General features: G+C 48.7%; 1 protein-coding gene across 5 annotated transcripts in view; it reads left to right on the top strand.

The window, feature by feature from the left end:
- Positions 1–989: 989 nt before the first annotated feature.
- Positions 990–18,419, top strand: part of LOC105467991 (von Willebrand factor A domain containing 2) — a 53,368-nt gene continuing 35,938 nt past the window's right edge. Inside the window, exons 1-4 of one of the 5 annotated variants that reach the window (XM_071069087.1) lie at positions 990–1,256; positions 11,020–11,081; positions 16,794–16,868; positions 18,041–18,174. In XM_071069087.1, coding sequence (XP_070925188.1) covers positions 11,030–11,081; positions 16,794–16,868; positions 18,041–18,174 — 261 coding nt within the window. In that variant the 5' untranslated portion in view covers positions 990–1,256; positions 11,020–11,029. Of the gene's footprint in view, positions 1,526–1,566; positions 1,798–11,019; positions 11,082–16,793; positions 16,869–18,040; positions 18,175–18,419 lie in introns of those variants that run through there. The other 4 variants (XM_071069090.1, XM_071069085.1, XM_071069089.1 and 1 more) reach the window with 4 other exon arrangements.

Raw genomic sequence — 18,419 nt, 5'->3', positions numbered from 1 at the left:
CTTACGCAATATTTCTCTGGGGGCATTGCTGATGTAGAGGCAGAGACTATCCCTCCCCAGCAGTTAGACCTCAAGACCAACTGCTGTCGGCTTACGCAGTATTTCTCTGGGGGCATTGCTGATGTAGAGGCAGAGACTATCCCTCCCCAGCAGTTAGACCTCAAGACCAACTGCTGTCCCCTGTGGGGATGGCATGCTGGTGGTACATTATGTCTGCTGCTCTGGTGTGGCCCTGTTTTCATTTTTGGGCGCTCAGTAAATGTTACTGGGATAAATGAATTACAGGAATAAATGAGTCCCTCCCCCAGCCTCCTTCAATGAGGTTTGCAACATTAAAGTCACCATGGGCCACTTTCACTAGAAGCTGTCAATGTCGGGAGGCTTGGAAATTAACTGAGAACTACAGACAGGAAAGATGTAAAACAAATTATTTTCCTATCAAATTGACATTTACAAGAATAACAGGAAGGAGCATGGAAAAGAGAAAGCAGGTCAACCTTCCTTGAGGACAATTTGATAATATGCATCAAAAGTCTTAAATTGTATAAAACCTGTATCCTAGAAATTAACCTTTTTGTAGTTTATTCCAAGGAAGTAATTGGACAAAAGCACAAATACATCTAATTGTATTAAAATGGAAAGTTTAATATTCAACAATAGCAGATAGGTATGTTAAAACATTATGTAGTGGCTCAAAACATAGACATTCAAAAACAGGAAGTGGAAAATCTGAGTAATGTACATTTTGTATCGAATGAACTAAAAATACATAAATTTTTGCATAGATAGAATGATATTAGAAGAACATACACCATAATGTTAACAGTGATTATCTCTGGATGGTGGAAAATGAGTGATTTATCAGTTTGCTTACTGTTTTTTCTTGTGTTTATATGCAATGAACAGGCATGCACTGACAGTTATTAAATGAAGTGTGGAAATTATAGATTGTGCAGTCATAGTCAACGTTCATTGAGAGCTTACTTTATATAAAGCACCATGCTGGGCATTGTGCTTTTTTTTTTTGTTTTTTAAAAAAATCAAATGCCCTCCAGACTTAAGGATGATGGCCAAAAGGTCCGCTTATTACCCAACTACAATAATAGGAGGCACAGGTAATTAAAGGCAATTGCCACGACAAATAGAAGAGATGCCAAAGTCAACATTTTTTCAAGGAGCTATAAAGCCCGCAGAGGAGTCAGCTGATGGCACAGTTCGCTGCTGCACCGCTCAGAGGCTGGGTGACCCGCGAAGAAGTAAGTACTTGTTTATTTGCAGACCTTGGCCGATTCAGCGAAAAACGCTAGGGGCTCGATGCACCTCCCTGGCAGTAGTGCCTCCGACCTCAGCCGGGTAGGGTCGGGTCGCGCCGCCCTCTCCCAGGAGAGACAAACAGGTGTCCCACGTGGCAGCCGCGCCCCAGGCGCCCCTCCTGTGGTGCCGTAGCGCCCCCTGGCCCGAGCCGCGCCCGCGCCTGTGAGCAGAGCTGCCCGGACACCTAGCGCTGGTCGCCGCGCTCCTCCCGGTGAGTCCCAGCTTCAAGTTGCCGCTGGCGCCCGGGTACACATCAGCGCGGGCTGCCGATGACTGATTCGCGCTCCCAGGACTGGGGCCCCCTCTGCCCGGTCACCCCTACCCGGAGCACCCGGGCTGGGCGGCCCCGCCGAGAGTGCGGGCTTTGTTCGCATTGTCTGAGCGCACCTGAGTGCGGCCTTCCCGGGACGGCGGCGTCGGGGGAAGAGCGCACCTGGCGCGCGCCGGCCTTCTAGCCACTCGCCGTCCGACCCGGGCGAGCTGGTGAGGTTTTGGGAGGGGTGCGGTCAGCAGGTAAGGGGGTAGTGGCTCTGGGTACAGGGGCGGAGAAGGGCATGTATTAAACCCAAGCTGCCCGCCTGGCACAGTCGCGGGGCCTCCTTCCCTGGCGGCCGCGGAAAGGGACTCGCCCTTTGAATAAAGTATTTGGTGACATGCTCGCCTCCACCCCATACCCCATTACAGGACATGTACAGGTGTTAAGGGGACATGGGGCAGTTTTCCCAGGCAAAACGAGTGCCCCCAGCGAAGTGTCTGCAAGCAGAACCTGAGAGGGGCCGGCTGCCCTGAGAGAGTCCTCGCGCTTGGGCAGTGGGAAGTCCAGGGGTTTGTTGTGCTGGTGGCTTCCCCCACCTGGCTCAGCCCTGCTTCCTGCGTGTCTCCTTCCCTTCCAATAAGGCTAACAAAACTTTCTGTAGCTAAGCCGACCTTTCCCACACATCCTTCCCACCTTGGGCCCTTTGCCACCTGCTAGTACGGTGAATGGGAGAGTCTCAGAACTGCACCTTGAAAACTTGCTGGGGGCACCAGACAGAAGAGGAGGGAGGAGGGCACCTTGCCGCTTGTGATTGTGGAATCAAGGGCTCCAGCTGAGAGGGGCCTTGCGATGGGGCCACCATGCTACGCGTTTGATGTCTTGGAGATTGGAATAATTAGAATGTGTGCATTTTTCAAATTATAAGCTGCTTTAAGTAAAATCCCAGAACCTCTAGGTGTTTTATAGATTCAGTCCCAAAAATTCAAGGTCTCTTTTGCTCTCAAGGTGACACTATATTAAGAAATGTCGATTTATTGAAGAGTCAGGAAAGAGAAGGGAAGAGGTCAGAAAGGTACCACTAGAGTTGGCAAAAGCCACAGGCATGAATTTGTAAATGCTGCTGGCTTTCAGCAGACTGAAGCCATCCTCTCTTGTGACTGATGGGGGTACAGAGCTCCTCAGGCCTTACTCGTCTTTTGTAGAAATCCAGCCCAGAGCCGTCTCCTAGTAGTATAAGAATTTCTCAGGTTAGGTCCCCAGGCAAATCCCAGGTTGGAGAAGAGGATTGCTTGCCTCATCATCTCTGTCTGGCTGAAAACCATCAGTGTGTTTTCTTTAAATCTGGTTTTTGGTCTACCATCCAGAGATTACAGCCACTGTTTCTCCTCTCTTCAATAGGCACAAGCCCCTGGGATGAATCATAGTCAGAAGCCCATGTTTTTACGGATGAGAAAACCGAGACCCAGTTTTAGAGTGTTAGGTTCAAAGCACAATTGAGCAGAAGGTACTGATTTCCCATATACCTCCTGTCCCCACCCATGCACAGCCTCCCCTATTATCAGCATCCCCCACTGCAATGGTACATTTGTTCCAACTGATGAACCGACATTGGCACATCATTATGACCCAAAGTTCGCAGTTTGCACTGGGCTTTGTCCTGTTGTACATTTTACATTTGGACAAATGTAAAATGACATAAATCCACCATTATAGTATCAAACAGCGTAGTTTCACTACCCTAAAATATCCTCTGTGCATCCTGCCCTCCCTACAATCCATGGTAATCACTGATCTTTCTACTGTCTCAATAGTTTTACCTTTTCCAGAATGTCGTATGATTGGAATCATGTAGTATGTAACCTTCTCAGATTGGTGTCTTTTGCTCAGTAATATACATTGACATTTCCCCTCCCGGCTTTTTAATGAGCATCATAAACAACAGAATCGTTATTTGGCAGTGATGGCATCAGAGATAAGCTCCTGGTGAGAATGGCTTTTGATAATAACTCCCCTGACATGTGTGCATCTTACAAAGCATTGTCCTTGCATTCTCAGCACCTGGAAGGGTATTGAGCACAGGGCAGGTGCTTAATAATTTTTACTGGATAAATGAAATTTCATATAATTATAGCAAGGGGAGGGTCAGCAACACTACGAGGTTGTTTTAGAACAACCTCTCTTCTAGCCTCAAACTTTTGAGTTAACGTATCAATAAATGAAAACCTAGTTTAATTGGGAGGGCTGCAACAGAATTGCTCATTTTAAATTTTATCTAATAAGGCTATTTTAAAATCAAACAAATCCCCACCTCCCATCATCGAGGAAGCTATTGGAAGTCTCTTGGTGACTGTGCATGTGCATTCCCTGCAAAGTGTGTCTATATAACCCCAAGGGAGCACACTGGGAGAGCTGAATACATTTGAAGTCCCTTCCTTTCTGTGCCATTTCATCTTCTAAACAGCTCTGGACTGCTTACTTTTCCTCTTTCACCCACGACATTACCTGCTGACTTTCCTTGAATGTGATTACTACCCTCAGTCCTCCCCTTCCTTTCCTGGTCATGAGTCTCTTCTCTTGAACTGGATTTCCCCGCTCTCAAATTAGGAAACTTTGCCCTTTCCCTGGGAGCCTTCGCATTGTGGTTTCATGGGATCCTGGCGACAACCTTTCCAGGGAAATAGGATGGATGGTGTTACCTCCATGTTACAGAGAAGGAAATTGAGAGACTGAAGTGAAGAAATTTACCCAGGAGGCTCGTGCTCAGGTGTCCTGACATCAGATGGTTGCTCTTTTCAGTGCATCTGCATACCGCATGCCTCCTAGTACCAGGTGCATCTGCGTGCCGATGCCTCTGTGTACCACGTTCCTCTGTGTACCACGTTCCTCTGTGTACCACGTTCCTCTGTGTACCACGTTCCTCTGTGTACCACGTTCCTCTGCATACCGTGGTGCCTATGTGTACCAGTGCCTATGTGTACCAGTGCATCTGTGTACCGTGTGCCTGTGGTCATAGCTGAGAAGCCCTGGGCTGGACTCGAAGCTTGGGGTTTTCTCGCTCTGTGGCCTTGGGTCTCATCTTCTCCAAGACCATTTCCTCTTCTGTAAAAATGGAAATGGTAATATCTACCCTACAGGTTATGATTGTTGTTAAATGAAATGAATATATTAAAGGTAATGATAAACTTCTAACATCATTCATTTAGAAAGCGTTTTACTATTTAGCAGAGACTTTTCTACCCTGTCTCACTGAATCTTTACAACCAACACTGGGGGAGTTTATGAAACTGAGATTCTCCCCATTTGGCAGATGAGGAACTAAGGCAGGGGGAGGTTGTTGCTTGCAGTCACCCAGCTGCTAGGAGCAGAGCTAGGTTGGAATCCTGTCTCTCAACTTTGGGTCCTGTGTGTGTGCTCACACCTCAGGGCTAATCCGTGTCTCACACAGTGAATTCGGATTGTGTACAATTTAAAGCATTTTCAGATATCATCCGTCAAAACAAACATGAATTCTCTTCTGGCTAAAAAGGTCTCTGCAGATGCAGAGAGTGGGAGGGCTTGTGATCTGTGCCTATCTTCCCGGCTTTTCTCCCTCACCCTCCAGGGAATTCACATTTCCAGGGAAATGGCACATAGTTCATTCCTTGCTGCTGACTTTTGGTTGTCAGGCCACTGGGTTCTGAAACTTGAATACTTTTAGGGGGAGCATGACTTTCCCCAAGCAGCTTTTAAAATGCTGTCTGCCATGTTAAAGTAGAAATGTGTCCTCCACATCTGCTGACACTCTGGGCCCAAGCCAAATGTTTTGCCAAAGGTTACAAGAGGACTTACAGCGAAGACTTCCCCACCGGAGATTTTTACCTCTGATTTTAGCCTTCCCGTTCAGGTGTATGCTGTTCTTGTAAAGGGCTCCGATTTCCATCCTGCTGATTTGGAGGAGGCTGCCGAGGGCTAATCCATTTGGGACTGGAATTGCATTTAGTAAGGAGGTAGACATGGTTTCCTCTTTTTCCCTACACTCATTTCATTTCCGACGGTAGAGAAGGCAGACGTTATCCTGCAAGACTGCCTTCAGCTATCCCCAATCCAGCTCTTTTTTTAAAAAAGTAGCTTTGTTTTGGCTTTTATTTCTTCCCGTGTCATGGGAAATATAATTCCTGGGTAATGCACAGTGGAAATTTTTGTGGCATCCTGCAGCAGACTTCACATGCCTGCTGTCCCAAGTGCAGCTAGTGCTGCGTGGCACCAGGATCCGAAGGCCACACTCTGATGAGGAGATCGGGGGCGTGGGGAGCATCTACATCCATGGATGAGAACTCCAGAAGCCAGAAATAACGTGTGGGATTAGCATGAGTAATGGAACAGAAGGGAACAAGGTGATGAGCGAGGTGCCTGAGAATGGGTGGTCTGTTCCAGCCCCTGGCTTGCAGATCACTCCCAACTTCTTTGTAGGAAGCCATTGTAGGAAGCCAGAGGGCCCTGGCAAATCTCATCTTGTGCCGAATGGAGTGTGGGAGCTGCTGGCAGGTATCAGCCAGCGGGAGGGGGAGTGGGTGGGGGGACGGGACGGAATTGCCAACGTGCAGGATTCAGGGTGACAGATTTTTAAAACTGTGCTTCTGTGCTTCTGAACTGCCCTTAGTTCATAGCCTGTTTTCTGGAGCCTGGACTTCTGCCAGAGTGTCCCCTCTTACCGGCAGCCCCAGCACCTCTCCCTTGTTGAACATTCTGTGGCAGCTTTCCCCAGAACCGTGAAGGTGATGCTAGGAGGCCAGAATGGAATCTGATCCACTGATTAGCTGTGTAAGCTGGAGCAGAACACTTCACTTCTCTGTGTCTCAGCTTTCTCGCCTGTGAAATGGGGATAATATACCCTCCCTGGCTGGCTGTGAGGATTAGGAGAGAAGACACGAAGGGCGGAGCCTGGTGGCAGGCACACAAGAAATGCTCATTACATGGTAGTAGCTGTTGATTTTTACTGTGGAATTCACCCTTAAAAAAAAAAAAAAGCTTTCCAGGTGTAGGGCTGTATTTTGGAGGTCAAATTAGTATCGTAGGAAAATTTTGATATGAGAGGGGAATGAGCTGCCTATTTGAGATGACTGGGTGGGAATAGAGTGCAAACAATACTTCACCAGCATCGCAATAGCATTCATTTCATTAATCTTGGTATAAAAAAGAATGCAGTGAACACAGTGAGAGCAACGATGCCCTGGAAGTGCCCCTCTAGCCCTCCTGCAGGAGGTATTCTGGTGTTTCATTTATCTAGCAAGCAAGGACCAGACATGTAGGTCTCTGGAGCTCCAGCAGAGACTAGATGCAGTCTGTAGTCTCAGGCATTTGCCACCTGGCAGTCAAGACAAACGTATCACCGGGCAGTTTCAGCATGGGCTGTGTGACGATAGGGGTTGTATTGAGGGGGACAGGAGAGGGAGGTGCCGCAGAGGTTGCAGAGTCAACACCGTCTGATTGATCCAAACAACTAGGAGAAGGCATTTGACCTCCTGTGTGCATTTGCAGATTGCCAACATACATTCTATTTTAATGAGCAGAAACTTGGACGACTTTGGAAAAACATGCAGCTGGGCAAGCAGAGGCACATAGTGGATTGAGATCAAGCTGGTTAGGTTGGTCTCATAGCATGGAGGGAAGGGGCCTGTGTTTACTGGGTGCCTTCCTATGTGGCAGGAACCTTCTGTACTTCCTTCCACTTTATCCTCACAGCAGCCTGGGGAAGTGGCTGCTAGAGTCCTTGTTTTATAAATAATTAACAGGCCTGAGCCTTACTCTCCTGCCAGTGCCCAGGGTCAGAAGCTGTAACTCAAGAAGATCATCCTGAACCTAAGGACTAGAGACAGCATTGAGAAGCTCTTCACCGCATCCTCAATGCCTCGCCCCGGCGTGACTCACAGGTGGCAGGTGGGGGGCTTGCTCTGCCTCTGTGGTGTGGAGTAAGAGAAAAAAAAAAAAAACATGTCCTTAGGGGAAAGAGAAATCATGAGTCTTCCTTGCTAGCATGCGCAGGGCTGGAAGCTAGCAGGAAATGTGTGCTGCAGGCCAATATCCTTCCCGCCACCATTCTCCCTTTGATCATGTCTGGAGAGGTCCTGACATCCTGGCTCTTGCCATGTTAGGTGTCTGATTTTCACTTAAATCAGGGGAAGACTTGAGCCTCTTAGTTATTTGAAGCAGGAAGACCCTGCACGAAGACTCGGCTGGCGGGGATATTTGTTTTATAATAGTTTATTTTAGGACTGCTTTGAAATCCAAGGAGCTCTATAGACTGTTCCAAGTGGTGCATATTCTAGAATTAGGTAGAATCTGGTGGCATGGAAATAACCATACAGCCTGAGAATATTGTGTGGTCAGTACATGCTCCATCCCCCAGGAGGACCACGCTCTGTGGCACCCTGGACTCCCTCCCCCGCCCCCAGCGAGATGATTGAAGGTCAGATGCATGATGAGAAGGTGGATCTCTGGAGCCTTGGTGTACTTTGCTATGAATTTTTAGTTGGAAAGCCTCCTTTTGAGGCAAACACATACCAAGAGACCTACAAAAGAATATCACGGGTTGGGCCGGGCGCAGTGGCTCATGCCTGTAATCCTAGCACTTTGGGAGGCCGAGGCGGTCATATCACCTGAGGTCAGGAGTTTGAGACCAGCCTGATCAACATAGTGAAACCCCGTCTCTACTAAAAATACAAAAATTAGCTGGACATGGTGGTGTATGCCTGTAATCCCAACTACTCAGAAGGCTGAGACAGGAGAATCACTTGAACCTGGGAGGCAGAGGTTGCAGTGAGCCGAGACCGTGCCATTGCACTCCCACCTGGGTAACAAGAGCAAAAGAAACTCCATCTCAAAAAAAAAAAAAAAAAAAAGAGTATCACGAGCTGAATTCACATTCCCTGACTGTAACAGAGGGACCCAGGGACCTCATTTCAAGACTGTTGAAGCACAATCCCAGCCAGAGGCCAATGCTCAGAGAAGTACTTGAACACCCCTGGATCACAGCAAATTAATCAAAACCATCAAATTCCCAAAACAAAGAATCAACTAGCAAACAGTCTTAGGAATCGTGGAGGGGGAGAAATCCTTGAGCCAGGGCTGCTATATAACCTGTCAGGAACATGCTACTGAAATTTATTTTACCATTGACTGCTGCCCTCAATCTAGAGCGCTGCAAGAAATATTTATTTTACTGAGCACCTGGCAGTGCCTCAACCTCCCTATTCAGAAAGCTCCACATCAATAAACATGACAATCTGAAGTGAAATTAGCCACGAGAATTGTGCTGCTTACACTGGTTCATAATCTGGAGGCAAGGTTCCACTGCAGCTGCCCCCTCAGCCTGTGCCAGGCATGGTGTCCTCCCAGGAGACAAATCCAGAGTCTGGCTGTGGGGAAAGTGACCACTTCGCCCTGACTCGATTGGTTAAGGAGCTCTGCAGTAATGTTCCAAGTACCTGAGTGTGTAACATACTGGGTTGGCCAAGCCTAATAAAGCTGTTGGAATGAGGATGTGATTCAAGTGTGAAAATAAAGATTTTTGGCCGGGCATGATGGCTCACGCCTGTAATCCCAGCACTTTGGGAGGCTGAGGCGGGCGGATCACGGGGTCAGGAGATTGAGACCATCCTGGCTAACACGGTGAAACCCCGTCTCTACTAAAAATACAAAAATTAGCCAGGCACGGTGGTGGGCGCCTGTAATCCCAGCTACTTGGGAGGCTGAGGCAGGAGAATGGCGTGAACTCAGGAGGCGGAGCTTGCAGTGAGCCGAGATAGTGCCACTGCACTCCAGCCTGGGCAACAGAGCGAGACTCCATCTCAAAAAAAAAAAAAAGATTTTTGTACAGATTTGTATTTTTTTCCTCTGGTGGCATTCCCTTAGGAATGTTCTGTGTCTGTCCAGCACCCCGGCAGGCCTGGTTGGGTTTCTAGTCCTCCTTAACCACTTATCTCCCGTATGAGAGTGTATAAAATAGGAACACATACTCTACCTCCATTTAGGGACTTGCAACGTCCACATCCCGGGTTCAAGCGATTCTCCTGCCTCAGCCTCCTGAGTAGCTGGGATTATAGGTGCCCACCACCATGCCTGGCTTATTTTTTGTATTTTCAGTAGAGACGTTTCACCATGTTGACCAGGAGTTGGCTGGTCGCGAACTCCTGAACTCAGGTGATCCACCTGCCTCAGCCTCCCAAAGTGCTGGGATTACAGGCGTGAGCCACCACGAAGGGTTTATTTTTATTTTATTTTATTTTTTATTTATTTATTTTTTTGAGATTACAGGCATGGGCTGCCGCGCCCAGCCCAAAGATCTTATTTTTTAAAAAACTTCAGAGTCATGGCATGTGTGTAAACTTTATGCAAATAAGTATGTCAAAAAAACAAAACTGAGCTGGATGTATCTTGAGGTCCACACATCATAGGTTCACGATGGAGGCGGGGATCCAATGGGACTTTTAAAACTCTTAAGACAGCTTAGCCACATCGGGGCCCTTCTCTTCACTTTGTAAGGGAGGACCCACAGTCTCTCTCAAGGTCACAGGGCACCAGGATGAGGACTAGGGCCCCTGGGTTCATGTAGGCTCTCTGCCACCACGGGGCAGGTGTGGCTGCTGCCTGGGTGGTGACGTTTTTTTTTTAAAAAACTTATTTAAAAATAATTTTTCTTGGCCAGGTGTGGTGGGGTGTACCTGTAGTCCCAGCTACTCGGGAGCCTGAGGCACAAAAATCACATTAAGTCCCGGAGGCGGAGTTTGCAGTGAGCCGAGATCGGGCTGCTGCACTCCAGCTAGGGCTACTGAGTGAGACTCGATCTCAAAATAAAAAAATAAAAATAAAAAATTTCCTCCTCCTTCAGCCAGATTATGATTCATAAATAATTTAGATGATTAGTGATGACTAGTGGATAATTTAGATAGTGCAGGCTTTCTTCAGATGTTGTCTTATCTAGGGAAAGGTTTGTTAACCGCATTAGAAGGTTTCAGAAGATGAGGACGTTGAAAATCAGATCTTCAGCCTGTTGAATTCTAACTCCTCATCAAGAAATGGAGACCCTGAGAAAGGAGTGACTTTGCCCAGAGTCACATGGCTAGTCAGGACCCAGGCAGAGCCAACACCCCGGGCCTCTTAACTCCGGGGAGAGCAGGAGAGCACACCTTCCCAGGGCGTGTGGAGGGTGGGGTGCATTTGGGGGTGGATGAGAGAGGTATCCTGGGGAGGATGTTAGATTAGTGTCTAAAACGAAAGTAATTGGAGTAAAGTCTTCCATGACTTTTTGGGAACTGGAGACTTTTCCAGGCCACTGTAGTTATTGTGCTGAGGGCCTCCGGGGTCATATCTGTGACCTGGAAAAGGCTGAGTTGGCATCTTGTTTGGCAGTGTGACTTGGGGCGTTCACAGAACTAATTGCTGATTCTTTCCTTCTTTTCCCATCTCTGTAGTTATATCAACATGCCCCCTTTCCTGTTGCTGGAAACCATCTGTATTTTCCTGTTTTCCAGAGGTAAGTTGTGTTTATTGGTGGTGGGGAAGTACTGAGGTGTCGGGTGGAGGGGTTTCTTGCTTCAAATCCTGTTGATTTTCAATTCTAAAGGTCTCTTGAATCCACCTGCATCTCCCCTCCGTGGCTACCTCCCTAGTCTAAGCCATGTCATCTCATGTTTGGATCACTGCAGAAGCCTCCTGCTGGTCTCCCTGGGTCCCCTGTGGCTATTTCTTTTTTTATTTTTAAGTTCCAGGGTATATGTGCAGGATGTGCAGGTTCATTACATAGGTAAATGTGTGCTATGGTATGTGCCATGATGGTTTGCTGCACCTCTCAGCCCATCACTTAGGTATTGAGCCCAGCATACATTAGCTGTTTATCCTGATGTTCTCCCTTTCCCCACCCCACCCCACCCCACCCCTCAACAGGCCCCAGTGTGTGTTGTTTCCCTCCCCATGTCTATGTGTTCTCATTGTTCAGCTCCCACTTACTTTATTTATTTATTTATTTATTTGAGATGGAATCTCGCTCTGTCACCCAGGCTGGAGTGCAATGATGCGATCTCTGCTCACTGCAACTTCTGCCTCCCGGGTTCAAGCGATTCTCCTGCTTCAGCCTCAGCCTCAGCCTCAGCCTCCTGGGTAGCTGAGATTAGAGGCACACACCACCACACCCGGCTAATTGTTATATTTTTATATTTTTAGTAGAGACGGGGTTTCACTATCTGGGTCAGGCTGGTCTTGAACTCCTGACCTCAGGTGATCTGGCTGCCTTGGCCTCCCAACATGCTGGGATTACAGGTGTGAGTTGCGGCGCCCGGCCCTCAGCTCTTACTTACAAGTGAGAACGTGCAGTGTTTGGTTTTCTGTTCCTGCATCAGTTTGCTGAGGAGAATGCCTTCTGGCCCCATCCATGTCCCTGCAAAGGACATGATCTCGTTCCTTTTTATGGCTGCATAGTATTCCATGATGTATATGTACCACATGTTCTCTATCTAGTCTATCATTGATTGGGTTCATTCCATATCTTCACAGCGGCCATTTCGAAATGCAAATCGGATCATGTCTGGACCCCTCTTCACCCCCAAATAAAACTTTTCAGTGACTTTCTGTGGCTTTTTTTTGGTTGTTTTTTGTTTGTTTGTTTGTTTGTTTTTGAGACAGTCTGGCTCTGTCACCCAGGCTGGAGTGCAGTGGTGCGATTTCAGCTCACTGCAAGCTCCGCCTCCCGGGTTCATGCCATTCTCCTGCCTCATCCTCCCGAGTAGCTGGGACTACAGGCGCCTGCCACCATGCCCGGTTAATTTTTTTTGTATTTTTAGTAGAGACAGGATTTCACCGTGTTAGCCAGGATGGTCTTGAACTCCTGACCTCGTGATCCACCCGCCTCGGCCTTCCAAAGTGCTAGGATTATAGGCGTGAGCCACCACTCCCGGCCAACTTTCTGTTGCTCTTAAGAGGCTTTGTCTCATCATACCCCCTGGCCATCGTGAGTCCCCTCTGTGCCCTTTGCACAACAGCCCACTCTCCTTCCAGTCCTGCCCTGCATCCTTGCTCCCCGCCACCAAAAAGGTTCTGAATTATGTTGCCCCTCTGCTTGGATCACCCCCTCGCCCAAACACTGCCACCCTGGCAAACTCCTCCCCATCCTTTGGCCCCAGCTCAATTCCCCTGGGACCTCTAGATCATGTTTCATCCCCTCTTCAAACCCCTTGTAGTCCCTGCTCTGTAGCACTTAACGCAGATATGAGTTTTGTGTGCATTTTAAAATGACATCTTTTCCATAAGACGTAAGCTCTTCAAGGAAAGAGACTGTACATTCTTTAACATTATTTATTCACCACTGCATTATTTCAGGGCCTGCACTGGGCAGGGCTCACAGTTTATGCTCCAGAAATAGATTAATAAATAAATAATGGAGCAAATTCACTTTCTTTTTACTTCCCACTTTGTCCCTTTCAAGTTCTAGCCTCTTTGAAATATGAGAAGGTAGGAAGGAATTAATGTGTCTGCAGATTGTTGTCTTATAAGTAAGAACAGGTGGACTGGGCGGCCAAGCTGTCCCAGCCTTGTGAGGCTCGGGATCCTCTTCTGTAAAGCCAAGGGGTTGCACAGTGGCCTCTGGGATTCTTTTTTGCAGTTCCTCCCTGGTCTGTGTTTCCATGAGTAGATATTTGTTCTCTGCTGAATTGGCTAATGTTAACACCTGCCTGTTTCCTGGAACCTCGCGGGCATCAGAAAGGCTGGTGGCTCCAGCCTGGCTGCCCAGCCCACCTGTTTCCCTCTGTCTCGAAGCCAGGTGAGGTGGATGGAAAGTGTAACACAGCAGCTTCATGGCCAAGGGGTTGGGGAGTGGTGAGATGTGTTTGGGGCCAGGGCCTGAATGAGGTCTCTGCAGTCCCGGGCACAGTCCAGGTTCTGTTCCAGCTTGTCATGGACCTTTGCCTTCTGTGGCCCTGTCCAGCCTCCCGCTCGCGATCACATACACTTGATCTGATCATCCTTGGGTTGTGCAGATGAGGCAGGGGAGGCCCAGAGAGGCCCTGTGACCTGCCCAAGGTCACACAGCTATGTGGCAAAGCTGGGACTAACACCCAGTTCTCCCTACTCCTGGGCTGGCCGTACCACTCGGCTTCTCTGGAAAGATAAGAATGTACAAAAGTTCTCTCTAAGACTTGGCTGTCACATCTGTAAAGTGAAAGAATTTGACTAGATTAGTGATTCTCAACCCTGCCAGCTCAATAGTGTCACCCATCCTGCAGATTGAAGTTCCGGAGTCTAGGCAGCTGGTCTTCAGGGGGGCTTCTGACTTGGTTGGAAAAAGCAGCAGCAATCACACATGAAGCAGCCGCCTGTTCAGGGGGAGCCTCTGCAGTCCTGAGGACATTTCACAGGGAGCATGGGGGATGTCACCCGGGCTCAAGGTGGGCTCACCTGAAGCCTGCCACCTGCCATGACGGCTGAGCACAGGGCATAGAGGCATAGTTAGCTGAACGACATCTTCAGTGAGTGGTCTCTGCTCACAGAGCTCCCCTACCTTCCCATCCTGGGGAGATGGCTGGCCTGCCTTCAGCTGGAGAATTTGCTGGTAACATATTTAAAAAGAAACTGTATTTTTCTGTTCTTTGTGGGGTCTTGAGGATTCCTCAGCTACTGGGCCCTTTGCCAGGAGAGTAATTCACAGACTCAGTTCAGGAAACTTTAGGGCCTGTGTGTTGTATGCAGAGGGCTGGACGAGGCTCTGTGGAGGACTGGGTGGAAATGTTCCTGCCCTCGGGGAGCTTTCAGGCAGCCAGGCGAGGGGCTCGTGGGAACAGCATCACATTATGGGGTGGGCTGCAATGGGCCCAGGTGTTGGCATGGTTGTGATCTCTGAATGCAGTGAGCAGAAAGCCTGTAATTCTTTTTTTTTTTTTTTTTTTTTTTTTTTTTTTTTTTTTGAGATAGAGTCTTGCTCTGTTACCCAGGCTGGAGTGCAGTGGCATACTCTTGGCTCACTGCAACCTCCGCCTCCTGGGTTCAAGTGATTCAACTGCCTCAGCCTCCCGAGTAGCTGGGATTACAGGTGCCTGCCACCACACCCAGCTATTTTTTGTATTTTTAATAGAGATGGGGTTTCACCCGGTTGGTCAGGCTGGTCTCGAACCCCTGACCTCAGGTGATCCACCTGCCTCGGCCTCCCAAAGTGCTGGGATTACAGGCCTGAGCCACCCTGCCAGCCTGTTTTTGTTTTTGATGCTGCCCCTCCCTCTGTCCCAATAGCTGCCATGGATTTTCTTTTCTTTAATTATGTCTGCTGTCTTTCTTTCTAGTCTAAGTCTTGTTTCTGTCTCTGGTGGCAAAACAGCAGCAGCAGACTGTGCCAGATCTAATGAGAGAGATTTGTCCGGCAGCTTTTGGCTGTGGAGCTGACTGCTGGCTCAGCACATTGACTTAGAATCTCCATGAGTAGAGATTGAGGGGAGGAGGGAGTATTAGGTGAGCAGGAACTGTCTGCTCAAAGATACAGTATGGAGAAAGACTAGTTTAGTTTGCATGGGGGACTAATGAATGGGAAGGAGCTGGGAAAGATAGAGCTGGAACCAGCCAAGAGGGTGCTGAGTTAGCAGGTTGACCAATAACGTGGGTCCTTGCTGTCACTCCCCCAGACTGAAACCCTCTTTTGGAGTCTGTCTTGTCATCGCTTTCCTGGCAGTTGCAAACCTTGAGACCAGGTGCCCTGTACTGTGTGATTCCTCCTGTCCTCCCTGCTGTTTCTCCTTCACCTTTCTTTACAGTAGCCCCCATGCTCGTCTGCCACTCAGGTTCAAACAGTTCTCCTGCCTCAACCTCCCGAGTAGATGGAACTACAGGTGCCCGCCAACACACCTGGATAATTTTTATATTTTTAGTAGAGATGGGATTTCACCATGTTGGCCAAGCTGGTCTTGAACTCCTGACCTCAGGTGATGGGCCCACCTTGGCCTTCCAAAGTGCTGGGATTACAGGCGTGAGCCACCACACCTGGCCTGCTCGTGTTCCTTCATCTGCCCCATTTCCGTGACCTGGCCGCTCCTAGGCTCTGCCCCTCTAGCTTTGGTTCCTCTGTGTTTAGTCGCTGCACATGGACATTTACAAAGCATCTGAGTGTACTTCTCTTCTGCCACTAGACACCTACCAGCTGCAGTTGCGGAGAGGATTTTGGCTTTCCCAAACGTCCCTTCTGGGGACCCCTTATTGTCTTCAGGACTTCCATCATGGGTGGCTCACTGTTCCGCAATCCTGTGACCTCCTCGGCGTCTTACCCCTGCCTTCCAATGCCCCCTCCCCTTTCCCCTCCCCTCTTTGTCACCGAGTCTCGCTGTGTCGCCTAGGCAGGAATGCAGTGGCGCAATCTCCGCTCACTGCAACCTCCGCCTCCCAGGTTCAAGCAATTCTCCTCCCTCAGCCTCCAGAGAAGCTGGGACTACAGGCACACACCACCATGCCCAGCTAAGTTTTGTATTTTTATTTTTAAATTTTATTATTTATTTATTTATTTTGAGACGGTGTCTTGCTCTGTTGCCCAGGCTGGAGTGCAGTGGCCGGATCTCGGCTCACTGCAAGCTCTGCCTCCCGGGTTCACGCCATTCTCCTGCCTCAGCCTCCCGAGTAGCTGGGACTACAGGCGCCCGCCACCATGCCTGGCTAGTTTTTTGTATTTTTAGTAGAGACGGGGTTTCACTGCGTTAGCCAGGATGATCTCGATCTTCTGACCTCGTGATCCACCCACCTTGGCCTCCAAAAGTGCTGGAATTACAGGCATGAGCCACCACACCTGGCCATGAAGATGAATCTTCAAGGCAGTGAGATGTATTTCCTGAGGAGCCTGGCAGGGGTAGTGAGGGAGCTTCCAAGGATGTGTCTAGAGGTCGTGCAAGGAGCTGCACTCCCAGGAGACTGTGGTTATTACACCTGACCAGGGACAAAAGTTTTCAGAATCACAGGCTCTCTAGAGCTCCACTGTGTGTTATTTTTATTCTTTTCTCTTAAAACTACCCACATTTAAATACAAAGATACCTCACAGAAGTGAGGTAATTGGGGGGTTTCTTTATGTTATCCATCTGGTAATTTTTGAAATGCAAGAATCATCACTCCCCCACATTCTAGGTTTCTCTGCTGTTACCTGTTCAGTCCGGTCACTTAATGTGGAGATTGAGCCTCCTCCCCTCTCAGCATTTTAATGGTTGCTTCTGGTGTTTTCTCTCCTAGTGCCCCCATCTCTCCCTCTCCAGGAAGTCCATGTAAGCAGAGAAACCATCGGGAAGATTTCAGTTGCCAGCAAAAGTAAGCCCAGGTTCTTCTTAACCCTCTGGATGCCCACTCAGACCACTCAGACCTCTGCATGAGGGACTGGAGGAGAACTGTGTTCTCCCAGAGAGTTTCTGCCCCTTTCCCGTCTTTCTTTCATGCTGTGGCCAGAGTCATTTCCCCCAAACAGCGACCTGACCAAGTTACTTGGTTTAAAAACAAACAAAACTGGGTGCCTGTAATCCCAGCTACTCGGGAGGCTGAGACTGGAGAGTTGCTTGAACCCACGAGGCGGAGGTTGCAGTGAACTGAGATTGCGCCATTGCACTCCAGCCTGGGCAACAAGAGGGAAACTCCATCTCAAAAACAAACAAAATAGCTCAGTAAACCTTTTTTTGTTTTGTTTTAAAGACAGGGTCTTGCTCTTGTTGCCCAAGATCTGCAGTGCAATGGCACAATCTCAGCTCACTGCAGCCTCGACCTCCTGGGCTCAAGCAATCCTCCTGCCTCAGCCTCCCAAGTAGCTGGGACCATAGGCATGCATCACGCCCAGCTAGTTTTTGTGTTTTTAGTAGAGACGGGGTTTCGTCATGTTACCAGGCTGATCTTGAACTCCTGAACTCAAGCAACCCGCCTGCCTTGGCCTCCCAAAGTACTGAGATTCCAGGTGTGAGCCACCATGCCCAGCCTTAGTAAATCTTTATTATTGAATTACTTGGCCTGTGTCTCAAGGTTTTCTGTTATCTGCTCACCAGGTGATGGAGTGGCTACCTGCCATGCCCATCTCCCACCATATTCCTTCCTTTTCCACCTTAATCAGTATCCCTCCACATGACTGCTGTTAATGCTACTGAACTCTTGGGTAATATGGCCTCACATATCAGGGTGCCCGTGTCCACACTAGATTGTGGCCCTCCAAGGCCTGGGACCAAGCCTTTTCAGTGCTGCTCACTGGCCCAGTAGACCCCCTCATAGAGCTTAATTGGCATTGTTGAACTAGGTTCTTCCATTATCATAACACAAAGGCTTTCATGTGAGGGCCTATTTGTGGGCATCACACCCATGGTGCCTGTGCTTCCTGCTTCAGAGGAGGGCCGCCTTCTGCAGGTTAGTTCTTCCCTTTCATGCTAAGAGGGGCAGCAGCCTGGCCCACCACAAGGCTGTTTATGCCTTCACTGGTTGTCACCTGTCTGTCCCGCTCTTCCTAGTGATGTGGTGCTCCGCTGCAGTGGACATCCTGTTTCTGTTAGATGGGTCTAACAGCGTCGGGAAAGGGAGCTTTGAAAGGTCCAAGCACTTTGCCATCACAGTCTGTGACGCTCTGGACATCAGCACTGAGAGGGTGAGTGCAAGTCTTTGTAGATGTTTGTGTTAGGGCGTCTTCTGTGATAAGGGACAGAAACCCGGTCTCAAGCAGAGGAGGCATCTACTGGCTTGTGGAGCTGGGAAGACCAAGGGGCTGAATCCTGCTTCCTGGCATGGTGGGATCCCAGGACTGAGTTGAGGCTATAAGGCATCTTTCTCTCTCTCCTTTTTTTTTCCCTTCTCTCAATTTTGTTTTCTTTTGGTTGACTTCCTTCCCAGACA

The sequence above is a fragment of the Macaca nemestrina genome, chromosome 9 (assembly GCF_043159975.1).
Source record: "Macaca nemestrina isolate mMacNem1 chromosome 9, mMacNem.hap1, whole genome shotgun sequence".
Classification (NCBI taxonomy): domain Eukaryota; kingdom Metazoa; phylum Chordata; class Mammalia; order Primates; family Cercopithecidae; genus Macaca; species Macaca nemestrina.
This window is presented reverse-complemented; position numbering and strand designations above follow the sequence as displayed.